Here is a 14,739-nt window from a genome sequence, read left to right as displayed (position 1 = left end):
GGCATCGGCACATTTTGAGTTCCTGTTAAGTTAATTTCAAAAATTGTAAAGAAATGTTTCACATTTAGGGAGGCTACTCCACTCCATTTTAATTATTTTAAGCTGAAAGATTTAAAAAATTAATAGTCAAAACAAATCTTTTCTAAGCATAGTGTTAAACTGAAAAGCAACAAAAGTATCTATGCTAGAGCACCCTGTGTAATGTAACTTCCTGTGATGTTTCGTTGAAAATGCCGCCTCCGTAGCCAGGTGGGAAGGAGCAGCAGTGCATAGCACACGCTTCTTGATTAGACCGGTGTTCGAGCCCGTCACCACCAAATACGGAGGATGCGGAAAGGTCAGGGAATGACCACCGCATATCCCGGAGCAATATGGCCTTAGTTGCTAATGCTCCTAAAAACCAAATAACATAACATAACATTTGTTGAAAAACTGGCAGTGGTGTGGATAAAGAGTATCGTGAACTGAACAGGGCAAATGATATAGTAATGGCAGAATGCTCAGCACTGAACATTTAGGACTGATCTTTTATTTAAATAACTTGTCTTCTTTCAGAGAGTGGTTCAATACTACTTTAATTCACTTTTCCACTTGCAACTTATTTTTACACTCTTATACATCTGTTTTTGCTATACCCTTTTCTTTTTTATAAATGCATGCACACACACACACACGGAACATGAGTGTGCATGCGCGTGCGCGCACACACACAAACACACACACACACTACCCTATCATTGCCCTCATATGTAGCACAGTTGGTAGAATCACGCTGGGTGGAAATTACCTCAGTTCGAGTCCCATCAATGACGAGGAATTTTTCATAATGTGTTAGTCAGTCTGAGGCGAGGGTAGCATGGTTTTTCTCCCAGAAACTCGAGTTTTTTTGTCCAGCAAACAGAAAATCGACCACCGAACATGCAATTTGCATACAGTATGCATGGAGCAATATGGCCTTGGTCATTAATGCTCCTAAAACCCTACTGCAACAAAAACAACAGCCCTCCCATTAATATCTGGACACTCCTTTGTTGGTTGGTCACATCCTGCCCAAGCACCACATTTGGCTCAACTATAAATATGCTCATAGGTCTTCAAGAAGACAACAGTACAGTTGTGAATGCAAGATGCCTCGGTTGATGGAGAACAGACTTCTGGTGCAAAATGATAATAGGGTGCCACATAAGCAGTCGGTCTGTATATGAAAGTTCAGCAGCACTGAAGATCCCTAGGTTGATATTATCTTTCAATAGTGCTGAAACCGTCATGAAATGTGATAGAAGAGCCCTGCAAAGAATTGTCCGCTCAGAATGCAGGTTAGCGTAGCATGCACAGGCACTTGATGGAATGATTGGGACACATGGCAATACCAGTACAGCCACAGGATACTACATGATATGAGTTACCACCATAGCCTACTAGAGTACAGGCTGCGGCACAAAATCAAGACTGTGGCAATAGTAGCTTGAAAGTCTCATTTGGGCTAAGAAATATTGAGACAATATGATTTTACAATATAAAATTTAAAAAGATGCTTTTTTTTTTCCAAATTTGGAAAATTCTTTTCCAGATCTGCTAAAGAAAATAAAATGCTTATACTTGAAGTATATATAGGAAAAATTTCATTTCAGTTAACTAAGTGGCTAATATTTCTAACTGTCAAGATATTTCTGCTTACATTGTAAACTTCAGATTAAGTAATGCAGAATGAAATAATATGAAATCTGAGCTAAATAAGACAGTTTTGATATCCACATTTTATTATGGTATACATGCCCAGAACTCACATTAATTTCAGCAGTTTTTTAAATTGTAAATTGTAAATATCAAAATCATATTGTCTTATTTGCCTTGGCCCAGACAAGACTTTCAAGTAACACCTACAATTGCCACCATCTGTGGTTACCATGGTTGTGCTGCCATCTAGCTTAGTGTAAGCCCTTCTGTTCTTGGACCATAGACCCATGGAAAGCTGTGCTTTGGAGTGACAAATCACAGTACATGGTCTACCAGTTGAGCCTGGATGCTGTGGGTGCTCAGAGAAAGCTATCTGCAGGACTATATTCCCAACAATGAAGTTCGGCTGTTTTTCGTGGTTTGGCTTTGGATCATTGTTTTGTACAAAGGCACTGCCAAGGTCTGTCTAGATGTCCTGGACAGTAATGAATTACCTACATTGTGGTAGCACATCATGAAGGCTCATACCTGTATCAGCAGTGCTCCACATCTGTTTATGTTGCGACTGGTTTGAGGACATGCATGTGGAAATGTTGTACTGGCCAGCACAGAGCCCTGACTTCAATTCTGTAGAGAACTTTGGGATGAATTGGATCGTTGAGTGCATATGAGGAAAGACTGCCCAAAAAACAAGAGATGAATTGGTTACCTTTTTGAAGGCTGAATGGTGGAGAGTTCCCCCCAGACACTAGAGGCTATCATAAAGGCTAAAGTTGCAGCATGTGTTATTAGTTTTTCTGTAAATAAAAGTTATTTATAGATATACCGGTGTCTGAACATTAATGGTAGGGCTGTGTGCGCATGCAGTATTATGGAAATGAAAATCTGACACATGATTTCCATATCCAAGATTACAGTACTAGTAACACTCTAACAGTCCTAAGCAAAGCTCTAAATTGACAGAGAGTTTACTTGAGTAGCACATTGAGGTAATCACAGGACTAGCACATGTGGGATATACAAATAAATGACAGCAACAAAACTATGCAATTTAAACGAAGTTATTGCTCTGCAGTATTAATATTTTGAGCAAGATATAATAACTAGTAGCAATCAGAACCAGAATTATTACTGAAAATTAACTGCTATTTCCTGCATTCTTCTGCTATGAATGGAAGCCTTGTGGTGTTAAGGCTTCCATTCGTAGCAGTAACAGATACACAGATTTGCAATAGTGACAGATACACAGTTACTATTGTGCATAGTTTGGATTGATACAGTTATTCTTACATTTGGTGCTCTGTTATATGTTGACACTCCTTTGAGTTGAGCATAACTTGCTGCAGTCGTATCTGCTTTAATAACATTATTGCTAATTCACATCCCCGCCAATATCGCTTGAAGCTTATGAGATATCCCTTCGAATAAGTGAAACATGCAGTGTCAATAGACCTACTGTTGCTGAGAATTCTGTTCTGGAGGGAATCACTGGTGAGCACATGCATTTTTTATTTAGTGTAATATTTTTAACTGAATCACATGCTGGAATATGCAAAATAGTTAGAACCTCTAGTATTAAATATAACATTCCAGAACAACTGTCTATTGCATGATAGCTGACCGGGTTAGCCGAGTGGGTCAAGTACCTGCCCGGCAACCCAAAGGTCGCGGGTTCGATTCCCGCCTCGGGCTTGGATCAAAGTACTGCAAAAACCTTGGGAGGTGCAATATGGCCACAGAAGCCGATGCGCCAACAACTACCAAATCAAAAAAAAAAAAAAAAAAATGCATGATACATCTAGGCATGACACATCACCATAAGCCACTTGGTTCCCATTTACGACTAAGAAATATATATATATTAGCATTAGCATTAGTAGAGGCATTTGATGCAAGAAAGCAAGCTTATGCAGCATCAGCCAAAAAAAAAAAAAAAAAAAAAAACCACTTCCACTTCACCCCTCTGTTCGTTCAAAATACCTGTCCAGCTAAGCCTTAAACTTATTTAGTCTATCAACTTCCACGCCAAGCGATGGAAGTCTGTTCCACCAACCAACCACTCGCTGGCTAAAGGCAAATTTCCGCACGTCTGTCCTACATCTGTCTTTCCTCAATTTGAATTTATGCCCTCTCAGGTGATTATTCTGAGCAAGAGGAAGAATCGCATCAGCATTGAGCATGCTCAAACCATTCAATGCTTTATACACCTCTATCAGATCACCTCGCTGGTGCCTAGTCTCCAGACACTGTAATTTGCAAAACTTAAGCCTTTCTTCGTAAGAGCACCCCTTTATTCCATACACTAATCTTGTTGCCCTTCTCTGTACTCGTTCCAGCAGCTCTACATCCTTCTTGAAATGAGGCCTCCAGACCTGTATACAGTACTCTAGGTTTGGCCTGACCATTGCCTTATACAAGGGAATAATCACCTCCTTATCCCTACTAGAAAAATTCCTATATATCATTGACAATACACCATGAGCTACTCTTGCAGCCTGTCTGCACTGCTCAGAGAACTTCATATCTGTCTGCACAACCACCCCCAGGTCCCTTTCATTCTCTACCACTGTCAGTGTAGTACCACAGAGTTGATACGTTGCTCTGGGGTTGCTGTTTCCCATGTGTAGTACTTTACATTTGTCAATGTTAAACTTCATTTGCCACCTCTCAGCCCATCTGCTCAACCTTTCCAGATCCTGTTGCAGCAGCATAGTGTCAGTAGTGTCCTTGACAACCCTGCCTACCTTTGTATCGTCTGCAAACTTCGACATTAAACTTGATATACCATCATCAATATCATTTATGAATACAGAAAACAATAATGGACCCAACACTGAGCCCTGAGGGACTCCACTAATAACATTAGTCCACGATGAGCAGTGTCCATTGATTACCACTCTCTGTCTTCTCCCCCTTAGCCACCCCTTTATCCACAGCAGCAATTTGCCTCCAATGTCACACTGCTCCAATTTGTGCAGCAGTCTTCCATGTGCAACACTATCAAAAGCCTTTCTAAGATCCAAGTATATAATATCAAAGTTATTCCCTGCATCCAGTTCCTTTGTGACTGCATCATAGCATCCAATCAAATTGGTCAGGCAAGACTTCCCCTTAACAAAACCATGCTGTGTCCGAGCTATAACTGAAGTCTTGTCTAAATGATCCTGCAGTGCTTCTTTAACTAGTGCCTCCATTAATTTTCCTTGAACAGAAGTTAAACTCACAGGTCTATAATTGCTTGTGTCAGCCTTTGATCCTCCTTTGTGAATTGGGGTCACATTTGCACATCTCCAGCCTGTGGGTACCTCCCCTGAGTCCAAGGAAGCTCTCATAATATGGCTAAGGGTTTGCTTACTTCCTCTGCTGCCTCCTTTAATATAACTGGATAGATCCCATCCACCCCAGGTGCCTTTCTTGTGTTTATCTTCAACAGTTTCTCCTCCACTTTACTCTCAGTTATTACAAGATTCTCTAGCTTACTGCTAGAGTTGAATACACCCCTGGCTTTCCCCTCGCTAAATAACTCCTCATGTGTGAATGTCGATGCAAAATATTCATTTAGTTTGTTAGCTACCTGAGCAGGATCATCAACAGTTGACCCATCGATATCAAGTGGACCAATCTGATTCATCCCCTTCCTTCTAGAGTTTACATACGTAAAGAACTCTGCTGTTTTTCTTTGCATCCCTTGCCAAAGATTTCTCGTACTCTGCCTTCGCCTGCCTAACCTCCTTTGTAACTTGGTTACAGATCAACTTGTATCTATCTTAGGCTTCTGTGTCATGTGTTAATTTGTATGTATCCCATGCATGTTTCTTCTCTGCCATATGCCTCATCAGTTCATCTGACATCCATTTAGGCCTAAACCTTGAACAATATTTCTTAGTTGGTATGTAAAGCCTAGTAGCTTCCAAGATAAGTTCTTTGAATGCTTCCCATTTTGCATTTGCTGTTGGTAACATCATCAGTTGGTCCCACTGTATAGAATTTAAATACTGTCTCAGTCCATCGTAGTCGCCTTTACGAAAGCAATAACCCTTCCCTTTACCCCTAATGGTAGTTACCTCTTTGAGTAAATCCCACTTCAGCACACTGTGATCACTGCCACCTAGTGGTTCCTTTATCTGGAGATTCTTAATGCTTGAAGAATCACTACTGATAATCAGATCAAGAGTATTACTCCCTCTAGTTGCCTCCCGAACATGCTGATGTAGAAAACAGTCATCCAATAAATCCACAAAAGCCTTGCTAGTGTGTGAGTGACCAGCCCCCAAACTCCAGTCAGTATCTGGGAAATTAAAATCTCCCATTATAAGACTCTCTGATTTACTGGCCCACTCTATTTCCCTGTACAGTTTCTTATTATACTCATCAGAGTCATTAGGCCTATAGCACACTCCTACTCTCAATTTTGATCTCCCAATGCTTATGTCACACCAAACTGACTCGACACTGCACTGTCCAGCGATGTCCACTGGACATCGCTGGACAAATCCAAGGAAGCTTCACTTCCTTGGATTTTATGTATTTCTTAACTAATAGCATAACCCCTCCTCCCTTCCTATCCAGTCTATCCTTTCTATAGACGTTGTCCCCAAATTCCAGTTCTGCATTCCTTATATCTGTGTGACACCAAGTCTCTGATATCCCAACAATATCTGCCTTTGATGTTTTGAGCAATACCTCAAATTCATCAAATTTATTTAATAAACCTCTAGCATTGGTGTACACGCAAGTATACACGCACCTATTTCTATTTTTAGCTACCCTAACACAACCCATGTGTTTACTTGTACCGCAATGACTCCCAGCAGTCTCTGAAATATCCCGAATTTTGTTTTTCAGGCTTCTGCTCATTCCAATAGAAGCAGTTCAAGAATCTCTGTCACCTCTGCCAGTGGCTACTGTTAATCTAAGTGGCAACTGTTAATTTAATATTCCAGGACAATTTAACGAGGCTTGGTGTATAAAGTAATTGTCAGGTGACTGTTGGTACGTTTATTTACTGCAAGTTTCAAGGACAAAGTTACCTGGGTATTGTTACTTGTAATTCATTGGGTGTTTTTTTTTTTTTTTTTGCCATAGCTCACTGATTCTAAAATATATGTCATGTATGAGGTTTTCCCCTTTTTGCTCTTCATAAGAGAGTATGGTAAATTGAGACAAGTCCCCCCCCCCCCCATTTATCTTCCCTTGATTCTGTCCAAGATAAAATTGTCTGGGTATATTCAAGGGTAAGATAGTTTAGGTTAGATGGTAATAACCTTACATTGCTGTTTCTTTATTGTTTTATTTTATTTATTTATTATTTTTTTTTATTCTTTGTTCAGGATAGTTCAACTGAAAATCAAATTAGAATGTCAAGTGCAGAGCAGTCAAGTATACCATCTTCATTAACAGAAATATCTGCTACAACAGGACCACAGATTGTTATAGATCCTGATATCCAGCAAATGCTAGAAAAACAGGAAATAAGTCGGCCTCGTGCTCCACTTGTCCACACAGTCAGCATAGTAATAGAACCTGTTGATGTGGATGAGGCTGAACCTGATAAAGTTGAGACTCTGGAAGACACAGATGAGAAAAGTAAGAAGGAAATTATATATAATATTTCTATGATTTATTCTATATAAATTACAGAAAAGTTTCACAGGTATTGTGTTACCTTTAGTTTGTACCCCATTTTTTGCAAATTCTTACTCTAATCCTCCCTACTACATACTCTTACTATATACTTTTGACTTCTTACTTGTACTTTTAGAAATGTTGGTGCAGCAGAGACTGACTTATCCAGGTTTGAAATCACACACAGTGAAAGTGTATCTGAATTTAAAGCTATGTGTATGCTAACAGTACATTTTAGAGCAAAGGATAAGTTTCAGAATCAATTTAAAAAATATTCACTATAAAAAAGCAAATGTTCAACAATCTACAAAGCATTAAGAATACAAAATGCATTAAGCATTTTTTAACTCTTTTAATCTAGAAGTACAGAAAGCAAGTCCTAGTGATTATGCTTCTTATACATTCAGTTCAAATACGTTAAAGCGTCTCTTGATTTAACTTGCTCCAGTTTCTGTGTTTTCAATTAATATGTCCATGACCAGTTATGACTAGAGTCACTCAAAAACAAATAAACGAGGTAGTGTTCTAAACAACTATGGTGAATGCTAGTTTGACTGGAATTTCTGGGTTGGTCACTCACACACTAGCAAGGCTTTTGTGGATTTATTGGATGATTGTTTCCTACATCAGCATGTTCGTGCGGCAACAAGAGGGAGCAATACTCTTGATCTGATTATCAGTAGTGATTCTTCATGCATTATGAATCTGCAGATAAATGAACCACTAGGTGGCAGTGATCACAGTGTGTTGAAGTGGGATCTACTCAAGGAGGTAACTACCATCAGAGGTAAAGGGAAGGGTTTTTGTTTTCGTAAAGGCGACTATGATGGTCTGAGATAGTATTTAAATTCTATACAGTGGGACCAACTGATGATGTTACCAACAGCAAACTCAAAATGGGAAGCATTCAAGGAACTAATCTTGGAAGCTACCAGGCTTTACATACCAACTAAGAAATATTGTTTAGGGTTTAGGCCTAAATGGTTGTCAGATGAACTAATGAGACATGTGGCAGAGAAGAAAAATGCATGGAATACATACAAATTAATGGGTGACATGGAAGCCTATGGTAGATATAAGTTGGTCTGTAACCAAGTCACAAAGGAGATTAGGCAGGCAAAGGCAGACTATGAAAAATCCTTGGCAAAGGATGCAAAGAAAAACAGAAAAGAGTTCTTTACCTATTTAAACTCAAGAAGGAAAGGGATGAATCAGATTGGTCCACCGGATATTGATGGTTCAACAGTTGAGGATCCTGCTCAGGTGGCTAACAATCGAAACGAGTATTTTGCATCTACATTCACGCATGAGGAGTTATTCAGGAAGGAGAATGACGTAGGTAAAGTAAACATTGGCAGTGAGCTAGATGATTTTGTAATAACTGAGAGGAAAGTGGAGGAGAGATTGTTGAGGATAAACATAAAAAAGGCACCTGGGGTGGATGGGATCTATCCAGTTATATTAAAGGAGGCAGCAAAGGAAGTAAGCAAACCCCTAGCCATAATTATGAGAGCTTCTTTGGACTCAGGGGAGGTACCCATAGACTGGAGATGTGCAGATGTAACCCCAATTCACGAAGGAGGATCAAAGGCTGACACAATTAATTATAGACCTGTTAGTTTAACTTCTGTTCCAGGTAAATTAATGGAGGCACTGGTTAAAGAAGCACTGCAGGATCATCTAGACAAGAATTCAGTTATAGCTCAGACGCAGCATGGTTTTGTTAAGGGCAGGTCTTGCCTGACCAATTTGATTGGATACTATGATGTAGTCACAAAAGAACTGGATGCAGGAAATAACTTTGATATTATATATTTGGATCTTAGAAAGGCTTTTGATACTGTTTCACATGGAAGACTGCTGCACAAATTGGAGCAGTGTGGCATTGGAGGCAAATTGCTGCTATGGATAAGGGGATGGTTGAGTGGCAGAAGACAGAGAGTGGTAATCAATGGACACTGCTCAACGTGGACTAATGTTATTACTGGAGTTCCTCAGGGTTCAGTGTTGGGTCCGTTGTTGTTTTCGGTGTTTATGAATGATATTGATGATGGTATATCAAGTTTAATGTCCATGTTTGCAGATGATACAAAGGTTGGCGGGGTTGTTAAGGACACTACTGACGCTATGCTGCTGCAACAGGATCTGGAAAGGTTGAACAGATGGGCTGAGAGGTGGCAAATGAAGTTTAACATTGACAAATGTAAAGTACTACATATGGGAAACAGTAACCACAGATCATCATCATCATCATCATCAGCCATTTTCAATCCACTACAGGATGAAGGCCTCTCCAGCAACTTTCCAGGCCGACCAGGCTAGCCGAGTGGGTAAAGTACCTACCCGGCAACCCAAAGGTCGCGGGTTCGATTCCCGCCTCGGGCTTGGATCAAAGTACTGCAAAAACCTTGGGAGGTGCAATATGGCCACAGAAGCCGATGCGCCAACAACTACCAAAATCAAAAAAAAAAAAGCAACTTTCCAGTTCCTTCTGTTTTGAGCACTGGCCATCCATTTACTCTTTGAGTAATAACCACAGAGCAACGTATCAACTCTGCGGTACTACACTGACAGTGGTGGAGAATGAAAAGGACCTGGGGGTAATTGTTTCAGGCAGATATGAAGTTCTCTGAGCAGTGCAGACGAGCTGCAAGAGTAGCTCATGGTGTCTTGTCAATGATATACAGGAATTTTTCTAGCAGGGATAAGGAGGTGATTATTCCCTTGTATAAGGGAATAATCACCTCCTTATCCCTCAATGGTTAGGCCACATCTTGAGTACTGTATACAGGTCTGGAGGCCTCATTTCAAGAAGGATGTAGAGCTGCTGGAACGGGTACAGAGAAGGGCAACAAGATTAGTGAATGGAATAAAGGGTTGCTCTTACGAAGAAAGGCTTAAGTTTTGCAAATTACAGAGTCTGGAGACTAGGCACCGGCGAGGTGATCTGATAGAGGTGTATAAGGCTTTGAATGGTTTGAGCATGCTCAGTGCCAATGGGATTCTTCATCTTGCTCAGAATAATCACCTCAGAGGGCATAAATTCAAATTGAGGAAGTACGGATGTCGGATAGATGTGCGGAAATTTGCCTTTGGCCAGCGGGTGGTTGGTTGGTGGAACCGACTTCCATCACTTGTTGTTGAAGTTGATAGCCTAAACAAATTTAAGGCTGAACTGGACAGGTATTTCGAACGAACGGGGGGGGGGGGGGGTGAAATGGGAGTGGGGTGTGTTTTTTTTTTTTTTTTTTTTGGCTGATGCTGAATAAGCTTGCTTTCTTGCATCATATGCGTCTACTAATGCTAATGCTAAAGGGATATCTGAAGACAAGGTTGCATATTCTTTGAAAAGAAAATAAGCAAGCATGAGTTGCACAGAGACAGTTCTCGAGAATGGTGTGTGAATTTTTTCTTCTGGGCTGTTAGCAAAGTTCAATAACTTTACTGGTCTGCAGGGATGGTTTCTTGGATAATGCTCTGAGGCATTACAAGGTGTAGACGATATGTCTGAAGACAAGGTTGAGGTTGTTTTCATACCTCCAGATATAATCGTACTGTTCCAAACTGTGGATCATATATTGCAAATTTCAAATGCTTTACCATATGTGAACATTTTCTAGAGCAGTTAGTCAAACTGTGGATGAACAAGTTCTAACTAAAACAGTTCTGGAAGTAATTCAACATCTTAAAGACATAAATATGAGGTGAGGCTATTAAATAACAAGACTGTGCATGCAACCACTACACACCAAGCCCCACCTGAAACAAAGGCACAGCTGTTGATCTTGAACTTTTCCCTAGTTGTCTGCCATGTCATGTTCCAGCATTCACTTTGCAGTGAGATGTGTTTTCATTACCTTGTGTTTTTGCAGTTTTCTGGAAAAATGACAGATTAAAAAAAATCAAACAACAAATCAATCTCAATTTTTTAACAAAGCTAAAAAAACACCAACTGAAAGTTGAGTCGTCAAGTTTATGGGTAGGATACTATGTCAGGAGCTCGTGTTTGAATGGCATAAAAGATTTTTAGAAGGGAGAAAGAACATGGTAGACAATGAACGGCCAGCCTCTCTGGTACCCATGAAAAGTGATGGGTACTGTTCTTAGACAAATTTTAACTCAAAATTTAGGTATGAGAAAAGTGTATACCAAGATGGTGCCAAAAATTTTGAAAAAGAATTTCAAAGAATTTCATTTGAAGAAAATCCAGACTTTCTGAGTACTGTAATTACTTGCAATGAAAGAAACCCAAAAACTAAAAGATGGTCAATGCAATGGAAGACAAAACTATCCTCAGACCAAAAAAAGCAAGAATGCCAAAATCAAAAATAAAAACCATGCCTTTTGTTTTCTTTGATATTAAAGGAATTATTATGGCTGAATACGTCCCACCAAACTATCAATCAAACATACTACAATGAAGTTCTGACCAAGCTGCATGAAAAAATTGAGGAGACCTGAATTGTGGAAGGATGGGTGGATGTTCCTTCAAGACAGTGCTCCAGCAAGCAATGTGCTCCCTGTTTGCCAAAAAACAAATCCGTTTGTGTGTGTGTGTGTGAACATGCACCATGATTTTTTTTTTTTTTTTTTTTTTCCTCATCCCTAAGCTGAGAAGTGTGCTTAAGGGAACCCATTTTCAGTCCATTGAAGGCATTCAAAACAAAATGACCAAAATGTTAAAAGGGCTTACAGAAGATGACTTACAGAACTGTTTCTGTGCTTGGAATAGTGTATGTGCAAGCCCAATGCAATTATTTTGAAGGGGATAACTTGTAAGGCACAAAATATTTAATTATATTTATTTTATTTCAGCAGTCTAATTTAATAGCCACACCTTGTATTGTTGAAACCTAGAATGAAGTTTCAGGCCTGTATAGATGGTGTAGCTCTTGATGCTAGCACAATGGTTATAATCACCATCCTTCTACATTATGTGGGAAAAGGCTGGGGTTCAAATTCTATCAGTGATACAAGGAACTTTTATGGACTTTTTCATGCCTTGGCTGTTTCATTTCCTGAAAACTCAGGTTTAATGGGTGCTCCTATGTTACTGAAAAAGTGTGCGTGCGTGCGTACAACCCACTTTGTTTAGGATTGTGTTAGAGGCAAGTTTGTGTTCTTAACTACTATTTAGTATTAGCAAATGCAAATGATGTAAGAAAGCATGCTTATATAACATCAGCAAACAAAAGAAAGAAATAATCTCTTGTCCCCTCTCACAGTTTGTCTAATTCTTCTCAAATTTATTTAACCTAACCAACGTTCACATCAACATATGGAAATTTGTTCCAATAATCAACCATCTTTCCTCTATTTGAATTTATGCCCCTCATATTATAATCTCAGCAAGAGGAAGAATGCCCTCACCGTTGAGCTTGCTCAACGGTGAGGGCATTCTTCTCAGGCACTTACAAGGTGATTTGCTCCAAACAAGGTGATTACAAGGTGATTTGCAACAAACAAGGTGATTACAAGGTGATTTGCTCAATCAAATCACCTTGTAAGTGCCTAGTCTTCAGATGCTGCAGTTTGCAGGACTGAAGCATTTCTTGGTAAGATTACTCTTTTGTCCCTCACTTAGATTTCAGCAAATGCTTTGCTGAAACCTAAGTAAGCAGTGTTGAAATTAGAAGTATTTCCTACATTCAGCTCATGAGTGACTATTAAAATAGCTAAGCAGGTTGGTTAAACATCATTTTACCTTTACAAAACCATACTGTGTTTCCTTCAGATGTGTGCACTATGGTTGAGAGTGCAGCAGTTCCCTACACTCAAGCCAGACTAATCAATCGGTAGTTATTCATTTCACCATATGTATTGGCGATACATATGGTACTTTTCCAGTCCAAAGGAATAAACTCTTTTGAGTCTTGTGACGACCTCATAATTAACCTCAGTGGTTTAGTGCACTCTCTTGCTGCTGCCCTCAAAATTATTGGGTGTGTGTGCGCGCCATCAGCTCCGGGATCCTTACCCACTTTTAGGCTTTTTCTAATAAATAATCTGAAGTTTCAATATTGCTAATTTCATGCTTTTCAGCTACACTCATACAATTTCTCTTGAAAGATTTTTCATCTGTAAACGTTGATGTAAAGCATCTGTTCAATTCATATGCAATATCAGCTGAATTATCTAAAACTTTCCTGCACCCATTATACTCTATTATATTATGATCTAATGCTTTCTTCTATTTGTGTTCACATGCATGAAAAACTTTTTATGCCTGCTGTTTTCTCTTTTTAGCCAGAAATTTCTTATAATCTGCCTTTGCCAACTTATTGCCTTCTACCTTAAATACAGATACATTCCCAAGACTGATATACATTCATGAGTCAAAATGTTATGACCACCCCTGTCGCCATGAGTGAACACATCCTGCAGCACCTACAGGTGATGTCACCAACTGGCGCAGCATGTATAGTGATGATAGTGAGTCAGTATGATGCCCATGCAATGGGAAAAGGGAAGGACCTGATAGAGTTTGAATGGGGAATGATTTGCAGCAGTAGGAAGACAGGGGACAGTATCTCAGCAACCACAAGCATTGTTGGCTGTTTGAGGGCCACCATAGTGAGGGTAGGTGAAAATGGTCCAAAGAGGGACACACCACCACCTTCTATCCTGGGACAGGGAGATGAATAGTAGTCGGCACGTGATGTCCAAGGCATCAGATGGCTCGTGATTGCTCAATTAATGGCAGACCAGGGCATACAGAGAAATGTTTCTAAGCACACTATCCAGCAGATGCTCTTGTGGGTAGGCCTACAGAGTAGGCAATCTGTTCGTGTGCCCGTGTTGACCAACCATCACACCTCTGCCTGTAGTGGGCACTGGAGCACCATTCCTGGACACTGGACAGGAGTCACCTGGTCTAATGAATCAAGGTTCCATCTGTATCATTCTGGTGCATATCTAATGGCAGGTAGGTAAACAGGCTGGCAGTAGTGGTATCATGGTTTGGGGGATGTTTCCACGGAGATCACTGGGTCCCATCACTGCCTGATTCTACCTCAGCATTATTTTGGACCAAGTTTTACCCTACGTGGCGGCCATGTTTCCACATGGCACTGACCTTTTTCAACAAGGCAGCATCCCTTGTAAAAGGCCTGCATTGTGCAGGAATGGGCCCAGGCATTTTCTGTGCTCCCCCTAGCTGCAAATTCCTCCGACATCAATCCCATCAAACATTTGTGCGGTCAGTGGAATGCGGCATTCACTAGTCCACACCAGTGACTCACTGTTACCAAAACTCTGGGATGTCCTTCTGTTCAGCTGGTCAGGGATAACTGAGGACACCTGCAGTTTCAAGGAGTTGGTGCCAGGCTGGGTGCAAGTGGTTGTCACTGCGAAAGGCAGCCATCACTCTTAGGTGGTCATAATGTTTTGGCTCTTGACTAATTTTCAGTCAGTTCTTGATAGTATTGATCTAGTCTT

At 40.2% G+C, this 14,739-nt stretch overlaps 1 protein-coding gene across 1 annotated transcript in view; it reads left to right on the top strand.

The window, feature by feature from the left end:
- Nucleotides 1–14,739, top strand: part of LOC150084929 (uncharacterized) — a 79,285-nt gene that overhangs the window by 49,750 nt on the left and 14,796 nt on the right. The window contains exon 5 of the mRNA XM_090376394.1: nt 7,008–7,263. Coding sequence (XP_090232520.1) covers nt 7,008–7,263 — 256 coding nt within the window. The remainder of the gene's footprint in view (nt 1–7,007; nt 7,264–14,739) is intronic.

The sequence above is a fragment of the Mastigoproctus giganteus genome, chromosome 6 (genome assembly GCF_048544385.1).
Source record: "Mastigoproctus giganteus isolate SK-2022 chromosome 6, ASM4854438v1, whole genome shotgun sequence".
NCBI classification, from domain to species: domain Eukaryota; kingdom Metazoa; phylum Arthropoda; class Arachnida; order Uropygi; family Thelyphonidae; genus Mastigoproctus; species Mastigoproctus giganteus.
This window is presented reverse-complemented; position numbering and strand designations above follow the sequence as displayed.